Source organism: Anomaloglossus baeobatrachus, chromosome 6 (assembly GCF_048569485.1).
Source record: "Anomaloglossus baeobatrachus isolate aAnoBae1 chromosome 6, aAnoBae1.hap1, whole genome shotgun sequence".
Taxonomy (NCBI): Eukaryota; Metazoa; Chordata; class Amphibia; order Anura; family Aromobatidae; genus Anomaloglossus; species Anomaloglossus baeobatrachus.
In genome coordinates this window covers 93,541,659-93,566,001 of record NC_134358.1, presented here as the reverse complement: position 1 = coordinate 93,566,001, position 24,343 = coordinate 93,541,659, and the positions used below count along the sequence as shown (strand labels likewise).

The 24,343-nt window shown below is 45.1% G+C and overlaps 1 protein-coding gene across 2 annotated transcripts in view; it reads right to left on the bottom strand.

The window, feature by feature from the left end:
• The window catches only part of MMP16 (matrix metallopeptidase 16), a 303,847-nt gene that overhangs the window by 76,090 nt on the left and 203,414 nt on the right, over positions 1–24,343 (bottom strand). For both annotated transcript variants that reach the window (XM_075353111.1, XM_075353112.1), the window contains one exon: positions 10,733–11,037. In XM_075353111.1, the coding sequence (XP_075209226.1) occupies positions 10,733–11,037 (305 nt within the window). The remainder of the gene's footprint in view (positions 1–10,732; positions 11,038–24,343) is intronic.

Here is a 24,343-nt window from a genome sequence, read left to right as displayed (position 1 = left end):
GTGAAGGCAAAAGGGCCAACAAGTGCTAAGCATCTCTGGAAATTCCTTCAAGACTGCTGGAAAACCATTTCCGGTGACTACCTCTTGAAACTCATCAAGAGAATGCTAAGAGTGTGCAAAGTAGTAATCAAAGCAAAAGGTGGCTACTTTGAAGAGACTAGAATATAAAACATATTTTCAGTTGTTTCACACTTAAAGTGTTTCATTCCACATGTGTTAATTCATAGTTTTGATGCCTTCAATGTGAATTTACAATTTTCAGAGTCCTGAAAATAAAGAAAACTCTTTGAATGAGAAGGTATGTCCAAACTTTTGGCCTGTACTGTATATATATATATATATATATATATATATATATATATATATATATATATACATATACATGTATATATATCTCCCTGTGCGGCACCATCAAATATATATTTTGTAATTTCACCATACCCCCAGGCTTGGACTGGCCCACCAGGGGACAGGAGAATTCCCTGGTGGGCCACTCACAGTGCAGGAGTTTGTCACCCACAATACACTTATAGTTTCATAGTTTCATAGTTTTTAAGGTTGAAGGGAGACTCTAAGTCCATCTAGTTCAACCTGTAGCCTAACATGTTGATCCAGAGGAAGGCAAAAAAACCCCAATGTGTCAAATAAGCTCCAATGGGGAAAAAAATTCCTTCCTGACTCCACATACGGCAATCAGACTAGTTCCCTGGATCAACACCCTGTCATAAAATCTAATATACATAACTGGTAATATTATATTTTTCAAGAAATGCGTTCAGGCTCTGCTTAAATTTTACTAGTGAATCCCTCATTACAACATCATACGGCAGAGAGCTCCATAGTCTCACCGCTCGTACAGTAAAGAATCTTCATCTGTGATTATGATTAAACATTCTTTCCTCAAGACTTAGCGGATGCCCCAGTGTTCCAGTCGCAGGCCTAGGTGTAAAGAGATCTTTGGAAAGGTCTCTGTACTGTCCCCTCATATATTTATACATTGTGATTAGATCCCCCTAAGCCTTTGTTTTTCCTAACTAACTAACCCCAAGTTTAATAACCTGTCTTGGTATTGCAGCCCCCCCCATTCCTCTAATAATCTAGGTCGCTCTTCTATCTACCTGTAAGATTATGCTTGATTCACTGTGCCCCGACAATGGCAACATCTCGTCATTAAACTGCCCAGTTTATTATATGGTACATTTTGAAAGCAGATAATGTAATATATGTATGTAGCTGAATAATTGGCCCCCAAATTCTTTTGCCCCCCCCCCCCCCCAGTCCGACACTACATACCCCTGAGCCCCATCTTCTGAGTATCTTAAACCTTACACTCTTGGCTTCATAGTTAACTTTTACTTATATTGTGAAAACAATCTCACGAGTTTAAAAGCATAAACTATTATTTCTGGCTCTGGCATCATTTCCTGCACATTTGCTACTATCTATCAAAGGAAGCATTGAAGTAAACATCTTACACTGGATGCCAAGTATTCTTGCCTGTAGAAATTAGACAAAGAGTCATTTATGCATGCAAAAAATAGATTTTCACTTGTCAGCTTTCAAGATCTGTCTGCAGCAAAATAGAAGGCAGCAAATATTTTTAGATCTTTATTGTAACTTGTTTATGTAGGTTTTTTTATGTATTACATCAGTTCAAGACCGATCACATGGGCAGCGACTCAAGAGACAACGCTTCTGATCTCCGGAGCACTTTATTCTGACATTAGACTAAGCTAACACAACATAAGAGACGTGTCCATTACCATAATAAAGCGTCAGCCTGAACACCGCACATTGATGGAGAAATATAGACATAGTCTCATGAAGAACAGTTCAAGTGGTCAGAAACCAAGTCTATGGGAATAACCCAAGTGATAATCAGATGGTTACATTTCACCTGTTCTCCTTCGGCTCTGTTCACATGTCCAGTTACCATCCGTTTGTAACGGAGCCAGTATTAAAGGGAATCTGTCACCAGATTTGGTGACTATAAGCTGTGGAGACCACCAGTGGGCTCTTATATACAGCATTCTGACATACTGTATATAAGAGCCTAGGCCGATGTGTAGAGGATAAAAATGACTTTCTAATACTCACTTAAACGGTCGGTTCAGTGCAGACTGGTCGGATGGGTGTCTCCATTCTCTGGGTCCGGCGCCTCCTCTTTCGGCCATCTTTGTCCTCCTCCTGAAGCCTGGGTGTATGACGCGTCCTAAGTCATGCACACGCACCGGCGTTGAGATCCAGCATAGGCGCACTACAATACTTTGATCTGCCCTGAGCAGGACCTCAATGCCAGCCTGTGTGAATGACATAGTACGCGTCATGCACCCAGGCTTCAGAAGAAGGAGGACAAAGATGGCCAAAAGAGGAGGTGTCGGACCCGGAGAACGGAGACACCCATCTGACCAGTCTGCACCGAACTGACCGTTTAGGTGAGTATTATAAAGTGATTTTTCTGTTCTACACAGTGGCCTGGGCTCTTATATACAGCATGTTAGAATGTCGGGCAGAAAAAAAACAGAAAATCAGAAAAAAGTATTGAGCATATGAAGAAAGAAAGGTGCACAAAGCCATAGAAAGTAAGGACAGTAGCTGAAATCTATCCACAATTAGAAAGCAATACAGCCACTTGGTGAAAAATAGTATTAAACTGATCTACTGGTGGCCTATAAAAAAAGTGTCTTATTTTCAAGGTGCCACACATGAAACATCTCATGATGGGTAAAACCAGTGAGCTGTCTCAAGACCTTCACAACCTTATGGTTGTAAAACATACTGATGGCATTGTTTACAAAAGAATTCCTAAACTATCAAAGGTTCCAGTGAGCACTGTTGGGGCCATAATCTGGAGGTGGAAAGAACATCATTTCACCATAAACCGGGCACAACCAGGTGCTCCCTACAAAATCTCAGACAGAGGAGTGAATATAATAAGAAGAGATGTCCATGAGCCAAGGACCACCTGTGGAGAGCTAGACAAAGACCTAGAATCAGGAGGTACAATTGTTTCAAAGAAAACAATAAGTAATGCACTCCCCCTCCATGCACCTGTATGCACGCTCAGCAGGCAAGACTCCATTGCTGAACAAAAATCAAGTTCAAGAGTGTTTAAAGTTTGCTCAACAACATTGAGACAAGCCTGTGAAATACAGGGTGAATACAGTCTGGTGAGATGAAACCAAAATTGATCTCTATAGATGCCATAATACACACCATGTTTGGAGGCCAAAAGGTAAATCCCCCCCACAAAAAAACCCACACAAACAGTGAAGTTTGGGGGTGGGAACATCACGGAGTTTAGGCTGGTTTTTGTATTCAGTAATAGCAAACTTCATATGATTGAATATACAAATTTACTGAGACATTATTGATGAAAATTTGCTGCCATCTACAAAGATGATGATGATGAAACGAGGATGGACACTCACACTTGGTTTCACAGAAAGAAAATAAAGCTGCTAGAATGGCCAAGCGGATCACTGACCAGAATCCCATAAAAAATGTATGGAAGCTCAGAGTTCATAGAAGGAGCCCATGGCACCTTCAGGATTTGAAGAACGTTTATGTGGAAGAATTATCTAAACTCACACCTGAGCAATGCATGGGACTAATTTCTCCATACAGGAGGTGTCTTGAAGATGTCATCACCAACAAAAGCTTTTGTACAAAGTAGTAAATATATTTCTGAAAGTGTGTTCAAAACGTTTTTCTTGAGTCATTTCTTATTATTACACATCAATAAATTTATGGGCACTTATGGTGTGATTTCTTTACCTGTGTGGATTGGATGGGTTGTTACCGATATCTGGTGAGAATTTCATGTCAATAGCACCTTTAGAATTATATTTACTTAGAAAATTGGTGACGTATTCAATATTTAATTCACCCGCTGTATATACATATGGGAGTTACATGCAGTTTCATATACATTTTTGGGGTCATTGACAATCTTGTTCTCTCCTTTTTATACAAGAAAAATATAGGGGTAGTCCAGGTTTGGCAGGAAAGTTTGCAGTGCACACTGTCAGGATTCTCTGGTGTCATCAGCGAGAACAGGCAGACATGTGACCACAATTATTTAACATGCATACTTCTAGTCACATTCCAACTACACGTGTGCGGCCTCACTCCGTTTACTTGTAGTAAAGGGGTTGTCCACAACTCATTCCCTTACTTTGCCCCTGTAAAAATAGATTATCATTAGAGGACTACTTGGCGTGCTGCAGGTAGTCCAGCATATTCAGTTCTGTATAACTGCTAGGTCTGTGGCAGAGAAAACATTGATTTTATCAAAACGACAGCAAACATCTCAGTAAGTGACACATCGCTGGAATCAGGGTCTTTGCCCCTACATTATGCTGCTCTCAGATGGGGAGCAAAAACCTGGTGACAAATTCCCTTTAATATTGAGTTGTGACAGCAACAAATGTACCAAAAATAGCAAAACAGCATTGTAGAAAATCCCACCGAGCACGCTGTATACTTCTTATATTATCACAAACATTTCTGATGTTGGATGATTTATTGAACAGGAAAGTTCCAATCTAACATATGTCATTTCCCCTCAACATGCTGCCTGACAGATGCTTCAGAGAGATTGAAAACAATATTATACAGCGTTCCATTTTCATTCTTTCTCAGAATGAAGAAAATTAAGTGCCAATCTCTCCCATCGTTCCTTATGAATGTGTGTAACCAGCCGGGATTCTTTCCATTACATTTACTTAGGTAGACATGGTGTACTAATTTATCTGGAGGAAAATGACTGTTACATTGTCTTATTATGAACACCCGAATCTGAGACAAGTGTCGTTGTGCACCAACACTTTAATGAATAAGTATAAAAACAATTTCATTGGAATCTATACTCTTTTCATAGACAACCAGCTAGAAGGTATGGATTCTTCACATAATGCTCCCCAAGGAATTAGTAAAGCAAAATATTTTTTCGTATAAAAAAACTTTCTTAAAGTGTCATTAACATGGCAAAATATATCTTTGTACCGTGTTAGCCAGTAGAGATAAAAAAAAGTTTGTTTAAAAGAAAAGTCCTCAGTAGTTGATACCTTTTAATGGCTAACTGAAAAGATGGTAATAATTGCAAGCTTTCAAGACTACTCAGGTCTCTTCATCAGGCATGGTATAACACAAAATCTGAAGAGTCACATATTTATACACAACAGGACATACAATAGTGCAGTGGAAAAAGAAAAAAAAAAGTTATGTGAAGCAGAACTATCACTATGGCAAGAGGACAAACTGTTGTAGCCATAAATATTGTTGTAGTTCATTCATAAGGAGTGTGAAAGTTTTATTGACCTCTGATTGGGGTCTGGTCCGGGCTGTGACGCCCCCGGATGCTCTGAAGAGCAGGTTTCTTAATTGATGTAAAAAGACATGAATCCATGTGACACATTCATTCCTGCTCTGAATGTGTCAAAGGTCATTATAAGTTTGTACTCCCATAGTCTCCTGTCTCTTTGGGACTTGCAATTTCCTTTCAATACCAGCAATTTCATGTCCATGATGCTGTGGTCTGGCTTAAAAAAAATTTTAGTCACAGGTAGATCCATCCTTTTTTCTCTAATTGTGTGGCGGTGAGAATTCATCCTTGTCCTGAGCTGTTGTCCTGTCTCCCCTACATACAGACCCCCAGTTGGACATTTGGTATATATAATCAAGTACACCACATTGGTTGTGGTGCAGCTGAAGGTACCTGGGATCTTGTACTCCTGATGTGATCTGGAAATCTTTATCCTGTCCGTTGTCAATATAAATGGACAGATCTTACATTTTTTCTGGTTGCAGGGAAGTGTTCCTGTTGTTGTTGGGGACATTAAGAGGTGTTAAGAGCAGCTGCACGGAAACTACAACCATTACTGCAAAAAGATGCCCGGTTATAAGCTATTTTTTCAGACCCCCCACTTCTGTGTTTTAGGCAGCCCCCGAATCTAAGAAGCATCATTGTCAGAAGCTCCCTGTCCTCTCCAACAACAACAGGAACATTTCCCCACAAAATCAAATCCACAAAATCAAATATTATACCCAATTTCAAGGGATAGGAGAGGACTTGTGATCATTGAGGGGTCTGACTGCAGGAACCAAGAGAACAAGACTTTTCAGATGCTCAATTAATTGTCCATGGCATAGTCTTAAGGGTACTTTACACGCTGCGATATCGGTACCGATATCGCTAGCGAGCGTACCCGCCCCCGTCGGTTGTACGTCACGGGCAAATCGCTGCCCATGAAGCACAACAACGCTTACACCCGTCACACGGACTTACCTCCCCTGCGATGTCGCTCTGGCCGGCGAACCGCCTCCTTTCTAAGGGGGAGGTTCGTGCGGCGTCACACGGCAGCCGTCCAATAGCAGAGGAGGGGAGGAGATGAGCAGCTAGAACATGCCGCCCACCTCCTTCCTTCCTCATTGCCGGTGGACGCAGGTAAGGAGATGTTCGTCGTTCCTGCAGTGTCACACATAGCGATGTGTGCTGCCGCAGGAACGACAAACAACATCGTAACTGCAGCAGCAATGATATTTGGAAAAGAAGCGACGTGTCAACGAGCAACGATTTTTCATGTTTTTGCGCTCGCTGATCGTCACTCCTTGGTGTCATACGCTGCGATGTCGTTAACGGCGCCGTATGTGCGTCACTGACGACGTGACCCCAACAATATATCGTTAGCGATGTCGCAGCGTGTAAAGCACCCTTTAGAAAGCTGACTATGTCCGGAAGTTCCCATCGACAATTCCTGGAGTGGAGGTCGAAAATGCTCAACCTCCAATCTATTTAATAAGGAGCGTTACAAAGTCGGTTTTCTGCCTCACTGGGGTTTGCAGTGGGGGAAGTCCCAGCAATCAGCAAGTTTCCTACAGATAGGAAATAACATGTGATTTTGGGGTAAAAACCTCCTTAAAATGGTTGCACTTCTTAAAGTAAAATCCCATCAAACAAATGTCTTTAGCTAGCCAAGACCTGGTCACATTCTAAAGCTCCTCCTGGATTGAACCTTACAGGGCAACCATGAAAATTTTGTTGTGAGCAATCCCATATTTTCATAAGAAGCATTCCTTGGAGTTCCCACCTTTCCTGCTGGTTTACCAAAGTCAATATTCCTCCAATGGAATCTCAAACATCTCACCACAGCTTGACTTGTTCTGGTCTAAGCCCCTATTCAAGGCTGGTATTATACACGCCAGTCTAATGAAGGGTGTGGTGGAGTGAGAGTTGCATGCCACTTAATGAATCAGACGCATCTTACAAGTGGCGTGGCTTCCATGTGCCTCACCAGAAATCTTACTCTAGTAATGGACTTTAGTAATATTTGTAGCGTAAGCTAAGCCACATCTGGTCATGAAATAAATGGGCTTGTGTTGTCCCACTCCATTGTGTCGCTCACTTTGGTAGTGATGGCCAAGATGCAAAAAGTTAAAACACTTTTGCGCAATTTCACGTTGTGCAAATGTTTTGCGACTTTACAAAAGTGTTTTACCCCAGTTTTCTGGAACAAACATATTGATGTGTTGTCCCATAAAAGTACAAAATTCAACTGTCCACAGGCTGAAGACTCTTTGGTCAGCCTTTGGACTTGAGACACTGATATTTAGGGTGGCCAATTAAAGCGGATTTCCTATGTAGGAACGCACTTATGCCTTCCTGGTTGTCCTAGGAGTGGGCCCAAACTGTGTGAGACAGCTTTGTCTCCGAAGCCTTGGATGGGGGCAGTGGCACTGAATGTGACCAAGATCTGGTGCTAACAGTGTGCTCTAATGATCCAACCAGCTTCAGGGCCGGACAGCTTCAGAGCCGGACAGCTTCAGATCGTGTCAGCTTCAGATTGGGCCAGCTTCAGATCGGGCCAGCTTCAGATCGGGCCAGCTTCAGATCATGTCAGCTTCAGATCGGGCCAGCTTCAGATCGGGCCAGCTTCAGATCGGGCCAGCTTCACAGCACTGCTTCCAAGCTCTATAGAAAAGAACTTAAAAGCACTGCACATGTCCAGCCATCATCACTAAATTATAGAATTGACCAGTTCCCTAGGCAACAAACTGTAAATATGAATAATGAAAACTGTAATAAAAAACTGTAACAGTGGAGAAATTTTAATAAATGGAAAATTGGGAAGTGTCTTGTTTTCACAAGTACTATACAATTATGGCCATAAGTGAAGGTGGGAATAACACTTTATACAGCAGGGCATAGACATAACTGGGGGTACACACATTACTGGGCGGCACAGACATCACTGGGGGTATATACACATCACTGGGTTGCACAGACATAGCTGGAGGGCACAGACAGTCCTGGGGAATTGCCGGAGGGGCACAGACAGCCCTGGGGGACTGCCAGAGGGGCACAGGCAGCTCTGGGGGATTGCAGGAGGGCACAGACAGCCCTGAGAGACTGCCGGAGGGGCACACACAGCCCTGGGGGACTGCCGGAGGGGCAAAGACAGCTCTGGGGGATTGCCAGAGAGGCAAAGACAGCCCTGGGGGACTGCCGGAGGGGCACAGACAGCCCTGGGGGACTGTTGGAGGGGCAGAGAGAGATGGGAGAGGCTGGAGGCACAGACAGACTTGGGGGACACTGGAGGCACAGAGGGTGCTGGCGGACGCTGGGGGCACAGAGAACAATGGGGGAGGCTGGAAGCACTGACCGACCTGGGGAAGGCTGGGGGCACTGACAGACCTGGGGCAGGCTGGGGGCACTACAGACCTGGGGGAGGCTGGGGGCACTGACAGACCTGGGGGAGGCTGGGGGCACTGACAGATCTGGGGGAGGCTGGGGGCACTGACAGACCTGGGGGAGGCTGGAGGCACAGACAGACCTGGGTGAGGCTGGGGGCACAGACAGACCTGGGTGAGGCTGGGGGCACTGACAGACCTGGGGGAGTTTTGAGGCACTGACAGACCTGGAGGAGGCTGGGGGCACTGACAGACCTGGGGAAGGCTGGGGGCACTGACAGACTTGGGGGAGGCTGGGGACACTGACAGACCATGGGGAGGCTGGGGACACTGACAGACCTTGGGGAGGCTGGGGACACTGACAGACCTTGGGGAGGCTGGGGACACTGACAGACCTTGGGGAGGCTGGGGACACTGACAGACCTGGGGGAAGCTGCGGTCACAGAGAGAGATCGCTGCTGCCGGGCACAGACAGAGGGCTCCCGCTGGGCACAGGCAAAGCGCTCCCGCCGGGCACAGGCAGAGCGCTCCCGCCGGGCACAGGCAGAGCGCTCCCGCCAGGCACAGGCAGAGCGCCCCCGCCGGGCACAGGCAGAGCGTTCCTGTCGGGCACAGGCAGAGCGCTCCCGCCGGGCACAGGCAGAGCGCTCCCGCCGGGCACAGGCAGAGCGCTCCCGCCGGGCACAGACAGAGCGCTGCCTGGCACAGTAGGACCTGGGGGATGATGGGGCAGTCGCTCCTCTTCTGTTGGATGGAGTGTAGCACACCTTCCGCCTGTACGTCCTCACGTAGCCAGTGCCAGCGTAATCGCAGCATTCAGTATTGAATGCGCTGTGCGAGTTCTTAAAGGTCCTGCAGACAGCAAGATGCGTCTGCCGCCCCAGCACTGCGGTTCCCAGGAATCAGCCCGGGGGCCACAGAAAAAGTCATTGCGTGCCGCATACCCACGGGCCGGAAGTTTCCCACCCCTGCTTTATAGGATGTCTTGAATAAAAACGAGAGGGCCCAGAATCTAACATTCATCCCACATGGTAAATATTTCTTAGGTGGCATACTGTAAAATTGCTGCAAGTCCAATAAATAGTGCAGTACCGCCTCCTTCTAAGGCCTAAATGTCAAAGGAAGAGGCTGATATCTAGACTATGTGATAATGTGTCAAAGTAAAATGGCACTAAAAATAAAGAATTTCTCATTTTTCATATACATTATGGAGTTTTTCAAATTCCCTAAATAGCATTAAGCACTGTAGTATTGTTAGTGACCCAAGCATGTTCAGTGGATTCTCAACAATGGAAGATTTGGGATAAGGGTGGGGCAATTGTCTTAGGCCCGTTTCACACGTCAGTGAAAAACACTGACGTTTTTCACTGGCGTGTAAAACACGCACATGTCCCTCCGTGTGCTGTGAATCACGGCACACGTGGGTTGTCTAAGTGCAATCCGGGCTCCATTCTCCGTGGCCCGTGATTGCACTTAGAGATTAACTCACCTGTGCCCGCTCCCGCTCTCCATGGTGCTGATCGCTCCCGCGGTGCAGCATCCGGCCGGCGCTGACCCCCGCAGCAGCTGCTTCCGGGTCGGCTGTGTCGTGCATCATGAATATGCGCGACAGTAATGAGCCGGCTCAGAAGCAGCAGGCAGAACAGGCTGCAGAGGACATCACTGGAGCCGGGTGAGTAAAAATGATTTTTATTTTAAAAGCACGTTTTTTTCTGGCACGTGTTTCACGGACCACACCACTGCGTGGTCCGTGGGACATCAGTGATGCCAGAAAAAAATGGACATGTCTCTGTGCGGCAATCACCGCACGGAGACACGTGCAGTGAAAAATCACTGACGTGTGAGCAGACCCATTCATTATAATGGGTCTGCGTATGTCAGGGATTCTGGTACATTTAAAAAAAAGCACAAACGTACCAGAATCACTGATGTGTGAAACAGGCCTTATGGTGTGAAAAAAACGAGTAGTAGAAAAGCATGCAGAAACATTGAAGAATACATATCTATGCGAAGATGTCGATTTAGTAGTATCCGATCTTACCATCATGATTTGGATTTCCTAAAGTCCAAGGTTCATCAGAGTCAAAATGCGTATCTCCTCCAATTCCAGGTCCTGGGAAGTAAGCATGGGCCAAAAATCCCCCTTCTCCATCAAATGGCGAGCTATCTCCATGAAAACCTGATGCAAAGATGATGGTAATGTCCACTTCCCGTTTGCCATTTTCTAACTCATTGTATGGAACTTCTTCGAATGTCAATGGAGTTACATTCTGCCAAACATCAAAGGCACGGCGAATGGCTTTACGCGTTTCTGTGTCTCCCACTTTTGGAGTGACGTTCTTTATACTACAAAAATAGAGGGGGAAAAAAAAGGAATTAAGTATCAACCAAATAAATATATTACCAGCTGCCAAATCTAGAGTTTATTTATAACAATATGTAGAGAAGTAGGTTAGTAGCATAATTCTCATTTATAGACTGTCTCATATCAAAAACCACAGCTGATTTTATTATAAGGTAAAAGCTGGTTCACATATAGTAGTTTTGATGCATTTTTTTCTTCTGCATATTTTTTGCAGCTGTCTAGATCAAAAAACACAATAACAGCTTTCTTTGATCATTGCGTTTTTGCTGGATTTTTCTCTTGATGTGTTTTTCTTGGAGATTTAAAGATACATTTTTACTGCAGAAAAGCTTTGATTAAACGCAACTGCGTTATTTATTATTTATTTATTATATGTTGGTTATATAGCGTCATCATATTCCACAGCGCTTTACAGAGATTATCATCCCTGTCCCCATTGGGGCTAAAAATCTACATTCCCTATCAGTCTGCCTTTTGACTGTGGGAAAAAACTGGAGAACCCGGAGGAAACCCACGCAAACATGGGGAGAACCTGGAGGAAATCCATGCAAATACTGTGAGAACCTGGAGGAAAGCCATGCAAACACTGGGAGAACCTGGAGCAAACACGGGGAGAACCTGGAGGAAACCCATGCAAACACGGGAAGAATCTGGAGGAAACTCACGCAAACATGGAGAGAACCCGGAGGAAACCCATGCAAACACGGAAAGAACTTGGAGGAAACCCACACAAACATGGGGAGAGCCTGGAGGAAACCCACGCAAACACTGGAAGAACCTGGAGGAAACACATGCAAACACTGGGAGAACTTGGAGGAAACCCATGCAAACACTGGGAGAACTTGGAGGAAACCCACGCAAATACTGAGAGAACTTGGAGGAAAGCCATGCAAAGATGGGGAGAGCCTGGAGGAAACCCACACAAACATGGGGAGAACCTGGAGGAAACCCACACACACACACACAGGGAGAACCTGGAGGAAACCACACAAACACAGGGAGAACCTGGAGGAAACCTACACATACACGGGGAAAACCTGGAGGAAACCCACGCAAACATAGGGAGAACCTGGAGGAAAGCCACACAAACACGGAGAGGACATACAAACTCCTAGAAGATGTTAACCTTTGTGGGACAAAAAAAATGTTTTTTTTATATGCATTTTTTTCAGGCTCCCCATACCAGCCTATATAGAAAAAAAATTACTCCAAAAATGCAGTGAGCATGAAATTTCGTGAAATCACATCCATGTTACTTGAACAGCTAAACGCATAGTTTTATGTACAAAAAAAAAAAATACTACCGAAAAATGCAGCCTTTCCATCATATGTGAACATGGCTCAGAACTTTGAGGACAGGTTTGGATGTATGATAAAATTATGTACTTATGTAGCTGAGCTGAGCGTGGAATTCGTCCACTCTAAATTCAGTGTAGTTTTCCATAGGACTTGCAATATTTTAAAGAATTAAAATGCAGCGATTTGGAAAATGTATTTATGCATCATGAGCCCCGAATATCTACTTCTTATGCATGAAAACTCACTCAGGTAGAAAAGATTGGTTAGCTTTAGGCACTTCACATATCTCTCATTGCGGAAACATGCAGTTAATTGCACAGAAGTGTGCGTGTCACTGGCTGGTTTCTAGCTCCGCTCCATCAGGCCGAAACAGTTTTGTAGGGACTACAGATGAGCTGCACTACGTAATGGACGTCTGAGGTAGTCTGAGACTAAAGCGGGCTTTACACACAACGACATCGCTAACGAGATGTCGTTGGGGTCACGGAATTAGTGACGCACATCCGGCCTCGTTAGCAACGCCATTGCACGTGAAATGCAGGAATGACCGTTAATGATCAAAATTACTTACCTAATCGTTGACAAGTCGTTCCTTTCCCGATTATCGTTGCTGTTGCAGGACGCAGGTTGTTCGTCGTTCCTGCGGCAGCACACATCGCTATGTGTGATACCGCAGGAACGAGGAACATCACCGTACCTGCGGCCGCCCGCAATGAGGAAGGAAGAAGGTGGGCGAGATGTTCGGGTCGGTCATCTCTGCCCCTCCGCTACTATTGGGCGGGCCGCTTAGTGACGCCGCTGTGACAACGAACCGCCCCCTTAGAAAGGAGGCGGTTCGCCGGCCACAACGACGTCGCTAGGCAGGTAAGTATGTGTGACGGGTCCTAGTGATGTTGTGTGCCACGGGCAGCGATTTGCCCATGACGCACAACCAACGGGGGTGGGTGCTTTCACCAACAACATTGCTAGCGATATCGCTGTGTGTAAAGCCCACTTTAGACTCTAAAGCGGACTTTACACACTGCGACATCGCTAGCCGATGCTAGCAATGGCGAGCATGATAGCACCCGCCCCTATCGTTATGCCGATATTTGGTGATTGCTGCCGCAGCGAACTTTATCTCTACGGCAGCGTCACACGCACTTACCTGGTCGGCGGCGTCGCTGTGACTGCCGAACAATCCCTCCCTCAAGGGGGAGGGACGTTCGGCATCACAGCGACGTCATTGCGACGTCACTAAGCGGCCGGCCAATCAAAGTGGAGGGGCGGAGATGAGTGGGATGAACATCCCGCCCACCTCCTTCCTTCCTCATTGCTGGCGTGTGGGAGGTAGAGAGAGGTTCCTCGTTCCTGCGGCGTCACACGTAGCGATGTGTGCTGCCGCAGGGACAAGGATCAACTTCGCCCACGCGACAGCAGCGATATTTGAGAATGGACCCCATGTCAACGAGGAGCGACGTTGGACGTTTTTGCAACGATCCAAAATCGCTCCAAGGAGTCACACACAACGAGATCGCTACAGCGGCCGGATGTGCGTCACAAAATCCGTGACCCCAACGAGATCGCTGTAGTGATCTCGTAGCGTGTAAAGCCCACTTTAGGCAGCTTAGTCCTTCCCTCTTACTTTGCACTGCAGCTCTGCCAGTCCAAATGAGCTACTATGTATAAACAAAACAATATGGGAATAAGTTTATTGAAAGCTAGTTGCCATCAAAGCAAACTACAAGCAACTAATCTACCAGTAAGTATAAAAAGATTACTACTGTGTTTCCCCAAAAGTAAGACCTCCCAGGATGCTTTTACAGGATTTTTAGATTATGCTTGAAATATAAGCCCTATTCCAAAAATAAGCCTCAGTTACAATCAGTGCCAGCGTTAGGAAGAGTCAAACTGTGCAATTTCCCAAGGTCCCCGACTCTTTTTGGGACCTCAGCGTTTGTATTTCAAGATTAAGATTGTTTAACGACCTTTGGTGACTTCCCAGTCATGTGATCATGATGTAACCAAGGGTCTCTTAATTGCAGGAGTCTAAAAGAACTGAACCCGGAGACAGGCTGGTATGTAGAAGTGGCATTAGGGGGAAGGGAGGGCAAACTGGGTAATTTCACAGGGCTCCCATTTTCCTTGGGGCCCCAACGTTTCTATCTAGATATGGTAAGACTGCTTAAGGACCTTTGTGATATGACCATCATGCACATATACATACAGTCCTGCTCATTGTTATTGGCACCCAAGAAGTTTAAGTACATAATGTGGAATGTCTTCTGAGAGAATGAATCAAGTGAAACAGCTTTTTCGTATCGAGCACTCGTGTTACATACAAAAAGGCAAATGATAAACAACAATTTAAAACAAAAAACAATGTAAAGGAAAGATAGAGAAACCTAAAGCTTTTGTGACACTGGTATTGGCACCCTTTACATTAATATGTGTGGAAACACCTTGTGACTCGCCTGTGGTAAATTACAAATGAGAATCACCTGTGATAAATTGTCGGTGCCCATATAACACGAATTAGCCAATGGATGATGACTTCAGTGTTTTAAAAAGCCACATGGTAGGCCTTGTTCCTTTGTCACAATGATGAAGACACAGGAGTTATCTGAGGACATCAGAACTGCTATTATGAGCAAACACAAGACTTCCAAAGGGTATAAGGCCATCTCCAAAGACCTTGGTATCCCAGTTTCAACATTGTGCCATGTTATTAAGAAGTTTGTCAAGCATGGAACCATCAAGAGGAAAATTGACAATAGATATCTTCAAAGGTTGGTGCGACTGGTGGAAATAACACCACCTCAAACATCCAACGACCTGAAGGCCAACCTAGAACAGTCTGGGATCATGGTTTCAACAAGTACCATACACCGCACACTAAACCAAGCAGAGGTTTATGGGTGAAGACCAAGGAAGAAACCATTGCTGAAGAAAAGACATAAAAAAGAATGACTGATATTTGCCAAAGAGTACCTTGCCGAACCACAATCCTTCCGGGAAAATGTTGTGTGGCCAGATGAAACAAAAATAGACCTTTTTGGCAAAGCAATAGTTTACAGATGACACATTGAAGCTTATAAGAATAGAACACCCGATTTCTCCTTTGAATCAATGGGGCTTGTGTGCAAAGGCCCACCAGAAAGAGGAAAAACACCATGAGGGGAGTAAGTTAGGGTTCACTAAAATTAGCATGTAAATACCTAGAGTGCCATGCGATAAAAAAAATCAGATTGCACTTATACCAATGTTATTGAATATTGAATGAGGTCCTGCTTATTTGCGAGTCTTTTCTCAGCGTCACTGTAATTGGTCCTGTTAATAATGACTGTAGCATAATAGCTACTGACAAAAAAAAAAAAAAACACATTGCCTATGGATGGTAATTTGATATTGGGATGCTGGACGCTGCCTGAGAAAAATTGGGTATAAAGTAGAATATCTCCAAACTATGGCCCAATACTAAGGCATATACAGCAGCACTTGAGAAGACCAAGGATCACGAGTGTCTCCTGTCCTTGAGAGACATGTGACAGCTCTCGGATCTGTGAAACTTTGTATTTTCAAAGTGTGTCTTTATGTTGGTGCCACAAGAGTTAATGTAATTTTCCTTGCTGGTAGTTGCTAGCTAGTCCAATCTCAGGTGCAGTCAGTTTGTGACCACTCACATTTCCTTTAAATAGTCACATGTTCCATCACATAATGCCAGTTATAGGAAAAAATAATTCTGAACCGACCACCGTGGAGAGAGAGGATCTATTTGGAGGTTGCTGGAGCCCAGTTGCCTGCAGCCCTGGTGTTTGGCCGCTACCTTGCTGTCTGTTAATAGGCACGGCGGGAGGGAAGGACCTGTTTAGGAACATTCAGGAGCTCAGGGTGCAGAAACAGGTTAGAGTCGGGGGTGACCATTCTCCTATCTCCATAACGCAAGGGCTTTCCTACCCCCTTCCCATCTCATTGTAACCTCTGTGTTGTGCCGTTCGCTGGACATCCCCTAGTCTGTGAGTGACAGTAAGGCCCCAATTCAACATTGCTAAATAACACTTTGTAAAATAGTAATATTTTTTTTCATGACAGTATTGGGCAACTCTGTCAAAATGGGTGGAGATGTAGAGGAACAGGTTTGCACTGCCCCCAGTGAATGACTTGCGTTGCGCTAATCAGTCAAATTCTTTGAAAATGGCAGTGTTTCTTACACCAGACATGTTACTCCACTCATCAACTGGAATATAATTTGTGGAGAGCTCCATTGAAAACATGCATCGTTGATGTGCAGCTGCATGACTTTGGTGCTTCTTATTCCTACACACCCCTCATTACAGGCGTACTAAACACCAGTCTTAATTAATCGGGGCCTATGTGCCTTGGCAGAGACTCCACAAATAGGCTTTGTCCTGCACATGGGGCCTTTCAATATTATCAGCACTAACAAATATAAAAAACAATAATGCTGTAGATAGATGAGGAAATTATATTAATTAGCAACATTGTTTATGTGGAAATCTTTATATCGTAATGCGGCCAGTAATATTTTACCATTGTAATATTGATTTTACATTTTTGAAAATTGCAAAACGCAATAAGTATCTTGTTCCCCGGCAGGATTTTTCTTGTATTTTATGCTCCTCCACAAAATATTGGATCCTGTTATCTGACATGATCAATCTCATCATCCCGCAAGAATCAATAAATGTTCTGTCTGACAGCGGTTTGCTCTACCCATTCATCTCAACGGATCTCATATCCTTTGTGTGTCCGTCCCGGTGAGGATGATGAGGCTTTGTCTCCGGCGTAATGTGCTGCCACTGTCTGTCAGACTCTCCTATTTTACGTCAGAGAACTGGACTCACAGTTAAAAATGAATATACAAAGAATTCCTGCTTATTAAAAGATTGCGAATATGGATTATGTTCACCTAAGCTTGTAATCTAAAATCAAGCTCAGACAGTGAAGAGCCGACCTGACAAGCAGACGGAAACCCGGCATCAAGGAATGGTCTTGTCAATGGCAAACTGTGGAGTGATTAAAGGGAACTTGTCACCAGTTTTTTGCCCTATAAGCTGTGGCTACCACCACTGTTCTCTTATATACAGCATGTTAGAATGCTGTATAGAAGAGCCCAGGCCACTAGGTATAACATAAAAAACACTTTATAATACTCACCTAGAAGGTCGCTCTGGTGCACAACGGTCGGATGGGTGGCGCTGTTCTCCGGGACCGGCGCCTCCCCTTCTGGCCATCTTTGTCTTCCCTATTCTGAAGCCGCGGTGCATGATGCTCAGGGCAGATCAAAGTGCGCCTGTGCAGGACCTCAATGCTGAGTGTATGACGTAGACGCGACATTCACCACGGCCTCAGAATATGAAGACCAAGATGGCCGAAAGGGGAGGAGCTGGTGTCTGAGAACAGCACCACCTATCCGACCGTTGTGCACCGGAGCGACCTTCTAGGTGAGTATTATAAAGTGTTTTTTATGTTATACCCATGTTGGAATGCTGTATATAAGAGCCCAGTGGTGGTGGCCGCAGCTTATAGGGCAAAAACCTGTGACAGGTTCCCTTTAAGCTAAAAATAAAAGCTACAAGTGAAGCACATCTCCAAAAACTAAAAAAAACAAACAAAACTTCTCTGTGTTCTTAGATTAACATGTACAGGACCGTTGTGAAGCTTTATCCCAAAAGCCCGGATGATTGTACTGCAGAAGACCTCTACTTCCTAATTCACTAACTGAAAGTTATTGTCTGCATGTAAGGCCCCATTCACATGTAAGTGATCCCGGTACGTGTGATATCCGTTTTCATACGTACCGGAATCACGGACATATGCAGACCCATTACATCAGTGATTTCTCAGGAACAGTGTCCAAATGGAGCACACGCGTGTCCGTGTGTTCCGCACGGAGACAAGTCTGGTTTTCTCGGCATCACTGATGTCCCACAGACCACACACTGATGTGATCCATGTGACCTGTACCAGAGAAAACATGTCTTTGAAATAAAATGAATTTCTTTACTCGTCTGTCTCTAGCGCTGCTGTCTTCTGCTTCAGGGTTCGCTCATTATGCTCATTGCATATTCACTGCACTGCGGACCCAGAAGTAAGTGTGACCACAGCGCCGGGGACAGGTGAATATAAAGTTCCTGATCTCTGTGTGTAATCATGGATAGCACACGGAAAACACAAGTGTACCAAAATCATGGCACGTGGAGGGCCATAATCATCTTCAACACGTCAGTGAAAAACGTGTCAATCTGATATCAGTCAAGGTATTAATCTGCTCAGCTCCTTCTGCTTTAAAACATGGTGACTGAATTTTCATGGTGACATATTGCTTCTTCAGAGAGATTTCTAGTGTTACCTATTGGTGTAACAATCCTAAAAGTCAATATTGACCATTTACTGAGTATTAGGCCAGCTTTGCACACTACGACATCGCAGGTGCGATGTTGGTGAGGTCAAATCGAAAGTGACGCACATCCGGCGTCACTTGCGATATCGTAGTGTGTAAAACCTTTTTGATACGATTAACAAGCGCAAAAGCGTCGTTATCGTATGATCGGTGTAGTGTCCGACATTTCCATAATGCCGGTGCAGCGACAGGTACGATGTTGTTCCTCGTTCCTGTGGCAGCACACATCGCTGTGTGTGAAGCCGCAGGAGCGAGGAACATCACCTTACCTGCGTCCCGGCTGCTATGAGAAGGAAGGAGGTGGGCGGGATGTTTACATCCTGCTCATCTCCGCCCCTCCGTTGTTATTGGCCGCCTGCCATGTGACGTCGCTGTGACGCCGCACGGCCCACCCCCTTAGGAAGGAGGCAGTTCGCCGGCCAGAGCGATGTCGCAGGACAGGTGAGTGCATGTGAAGCTGCCATAGCGATAATGTTCGCTACAGCAGCTATCACAAGATATCGCACGTACGACGGGGGCGGGGACTATCGCACTCGACAGCGCAGCATCGGCATGCGATGTCGTAATGTGCAAAGTCGGCCTTACCATATGATTTAGCATAAAAACCAAACACTCTATTTATAGACACCTCTTGCTTTGCACAGATGAGGGGCAAAATCCTGAAACATGCTAATTAAGTTAATGGTTTGGCTTTTGTCCTAAGTGATATGGTAAGGCTCGTTAAAGGGTCAATATTGACTTTTAGGATTGCTAATTTGTGGCACTAGAGTTCAATTCCTTTTTCTCTCTGAAGAAGCAATTTGCTCATTTAATTTTCCAGAAGATCATTGCACTGGTCTTCCACATCTGAGTACACCCTCAGAGAATAGCATCTTTCAGCTTTATTGCTGTTGACATTTTTGTTACAATAACCCTCATATCAGTACAATACTTATATCACTATCATTGCTTTCCCAGATGAGCATCGCATGGTCTATAAGACTCTGTACAGCACTCCCCGCAAGGCCAAACCTTTCCCCTTAGACCCCGGTTAGAGGCCTCTCATCCAGCCAAATCAGAATATTATTGATATAATAATATATCATGATGTATATAATTGGTGGTTTACTATGCTATTATTAAATTTTTCTCTTTTACATGCCTACAAAACTATTATTGCTTAATATCTCTGGGTTACATCAAACATGTGCTGATCGCTGCACCAATAAAGGCCCATTCTGAATAACATACGGCCTTAGTATATAAAGGAGGAATTTTTGCAGGGTCGCACAACATTTGATACATTTTTGCCTCTTTAGATATAACACGTCTACCTACAGCCAATTTTCCACTTTTTACTTGGCATCTCTACTTGAGCGAAAATTGAAGATTTTTGGGGGTCTTTTTAAAATGTCATTTATTAAAATCTAGCTTAGAGGGAGCCTGTCATGTTAAGAAACACTATTTACCAGACTAAAGGCCACTTTACACGCTGCGACATCGCAAGCCGATGCTAGCGATGTCGAGCGTGATAGCACCCGCCCCCATCGTACGGCCGATATGTGGCGATCGCTGCCGTAGCGAACATTATCGCTACGGCAGCGTCACATGCACATACCTGCTCTGCGATGTCGCTGTGACCGGCGAACCGCCTCCTTTCTAAGGAAGCAGTTCGTTCAGCGTCACAGCGACGTCACTAAGCGGCCGCCCAATCAAAGCGGAGGGGCGGAGATGAGCGGGACGAACATCCCGCCCACCTCCTTCCTTCCTCATTGCTGGCGGGATGCAGGTAAGGAGAGGTTCCTTGTTCCTGCGGTGTCACACATAGCGATGTGTGCTGCCGCAGAAACGAGGAACAACATCGTTACTGCAGCAGCAACGATATTTGGGAATAGGGGGACATGTCACCGATTAGCAATTTTGAACGTTTTTGCAACGATTCAAAATCGCTCATAGGTGTCACACGCAACGACATCGCTAAAGCGGCCGGATGTGCGTCACAAATACCGTGACCCCAACGAGATCGCTTTAGCGATCTCGTAGCGTGTAAAGCCACCTTAATTCTGCTTTAAACTCATGTATTCCTGGCTAACTGGAGCAGCGGCTACAAGGAAAAAATTAACTTACATCCTCCCTGTAGCTGATCGCTTTCAATCATCAAGGCGGTACAGTGAGCAAGCTGTAATCATTTCAGTGCACATATACGCCAAAGAGTAGGCTCTTAATCAATGTGTCGGGCAGTGATTACAGTGTGCTCACAGAGTAGTGAGTGGCGATTATAATTGTTCATTGCACCACCGTTATGACTGACAGTGATCGGCTAGAGGGAAGATCTATGTTAATTTTCTCCCTGCAGCCGCACTTACAGTAAGACAGATAGATATGATTTTAACTGAACGTTAACCCTATATCTGAAGGTAAATAGAGTTTCTTGACATGACCTGTTCCCTTTACGCTTTATATTTCAGTTAACTAAATCCAGGTTACCTATGGTAAGAAAGGCATAAAACATAAAAAATAGTGCGAGAAATTGTGCAACTTTTTAATGTAAAAAAAGTGGTGTAAAATCCTAGACAAATTTCATCTAAATATAGATAGACTTGGAAAAAGCTTTGTGGTAAAACACTTTCTTAACAGGGCCTTGTCCAATAAATAGGACATTTCTCTTAACGTGTTGTAGCAAATACTTCTCCAGAAAATAAAAGTGAAAACAACTTATGATAGAACTCTATGTTGAGAAATTCCTCTGTAATTTATCTTAGGCCCCCTTCACACGTCCGTGAAAAAAACGATCCATTTTTTCACGGACGTATTAAAGGGGTGGTTTGCCGTGTTTGTGGCACATTCCTGTTCACCGTGTGTTATACGTAATAACACACGGAGAACGGAAAGCCCCGCCTTACCTGCTTCTTCCGGAGCTGTCTGTGGTGCTGAATGACAGCGTCTGTCACAGGCCACGTCCCGCCGACGCTGCTTCCTGCCCCCAGTGAAGACGACGCGTTGTTCAAATTCACTGGGGGACAGATGTAGGGGACAGCCGCGGCAGAGACTGCAGGTATGGTGGAGGTGAGTATGTGTTTTTTTATTTTTTACAATGCCACATGTGTTTCTCCGGCGCATGTCACGTGCACCCGCATCCACACTACTTCCGTGTGATACGTGCGCGGGCCCGTGCTGCCAGAGAAACACGGACATGCATCCGTGTGGAGCACACGTCTGCTCCACACGGAGGCACGGGCCTCTGGCAGAACACGTGCGTGCACATATACCCATTGATTTTAATGGGTATACGTGTGCCCGTGTCTCCTGTACATACGGGCACGGACCTAGCACGTACCGGAGACACGGACGTGTGAATGGGGCCTTAGGCCGCTTTCACACTGCGATGTGACCTCCGTTCAGTGGTCCCGTTGGGTCTTTCGTCCGACAATCCACCCCCCGCCGGAAAGCGGGTTTCGGACGTATGCTACAATGGCCCCATTGATTATTATGGTGCAGATGGAGTCACCATGTGTCCTGTCTTGCACAATTTTCGGGCGTATACACTTTTTGGAGGCGGATACCCAGACGCAATCTACATTGTCTGGTTGTCCACCTGCAGAAAGTGTATACGCCCAAGAATTGTGCAAGATAGGACAAAGTGTGACTTCGTATGCTCCATTATAGTCAATGGCCCCGTTGGCGCATGCATCCGAAACCCATTTTGTAGGGGGAACGGAAGCCCTGATGGGACCACTGAATGGAGTTCACAACGCAATGCGAAAGCGGCCTTAGAAGTGCACTGCGGGTGTGTCCCTTCTTTACTAAGAAGCAGTCCAAGTGCACTGACACGCCCCCAGTGCACTCTGTCTAATTTGCATATTGCTACATTTTTCATGACTGGCACATCAAAGCTCTTAAAAAAAGGTGTCATTTTTTATTGGGGGACAACCGCCCATACAGTCATATCCCTACTGACATTTTTAACGACATGCTGACAGGTTCCCGTTCAGACTATGCACCATGATTATATATGTCTCCCTCATTCTGCTTAATATCACCCTTGGATATGATTACCATAATCATTTCTTCCACGTCACCTTAGATAACTCCAGTGTGAATTCTTAATCACTTATTTTCATTCGAGCTTTTCCTTCATTTGCATTTTTGCAGTTTCATGAGAAGCCGGAGCCGCTCGTGTCATTCCTCACAGTAAATCATTCTAGTAAAGATGTCTCGATGTCTACTGGAAATCCGCAGTGACAACACTCGCATGTCATCCCTTCACGTCAAAGAGAAGAGCAGCAGGGAGATTAAAAGCCGTAGTATTGATATACATGGATGTGCCGAGGAGAGTAATGCACTCGTCCAAGTTAAGAAGTGTCTCCCGTAAACACAAGGCGTCCTAATCAGTTAATTAGGGTATACTACATGATTTGTCAGGGTCTCCTAAAAAATAAAAGGCTTACAATTCGCTATGATTTGTTACACCTGAATCTTTTCATTCCAGCTGGCATCAATCAAAGCCGTGCTGAAATGCGGGCATTTGCTGGGGTTTTCTGGCACACAGCATGGCTTATTGAAATAAATGAATTGCTTCTAGTCAAATATAGATTTCATTTTCTGCTCCTCTTTTTCCCTTCAGACACTTCCCATTGGGTTATTTCATTAATCTTTTTGCAGTTTGTCTGCTTGTTAATCTCCAAACCTTTGAAAGCTACAGCCTCAGCATGTGAATCAATAAAACAAATCATTCATTATACATGTATAAAGCATTACTGATCCCATCCTCTCAACAAACTTTGATACGTCCAGAATACATAGATAAACTTAAAAGGGTTGTTTAGTAACCAAAAAAAAACATTTTTTTTATCAGATATAGGGGGACCCTAAAAAGAGCAGGAGGTCCTTTACTCGGGACAGGATCTTCATCTGTTGGTAACAGTGTCTTTCCCTATGGAGGACTATTCTGCTGAGCCATAGGGGTACTTTGCACGTTGCGACATCGCTAGCATCGGCTAGCGATGCCGAGCGCGATAGTTCCCACCCCCGTCACACATGCAATATCTTGTGATAGCTGCCGTAGCGAACATTATCGCTACGGCAGCTTCACACACACCTGCCCTGCGACGTCGCTCTGGCCGGCGACCCACCTCCTTCCTAAGGGGGCGGGTCGTGCGGCGTCACAGCGACGTCACACGGCAGGCGGCCAATAGAAGCGGAGGGGCGGAGATGAGCGGGACGTAATCATCCCGCCCACCTCCTTCCTGCCGCATAACCGGTGGACGCAGGTAAGGAGATGTTCCTCGCTCCTGCGGCTTCACACACAACGATGTGTGCTGCCGCAGGAACGAGGAACAACATCGTATCTCCTATTTGTGTGACATTATGAAAATGACCGACGGTACACAGATCACCAATTTTCGTCGCTTTTGCGATCGTTTATCAGCGCATCTAGGCTTTACACGTTGCGACGTCGTTACCGGCGCCGGTGGGCGTCACTTTCGACAATTTGACCCCGACGATATCGCAGTAGCGATGTCGCAACGTGCAAAGTACCCCATAGTCACAAATCCATCCTTTTTTATGATACATTTGCATTATGTGTTGTTTTATTTTTATAAATC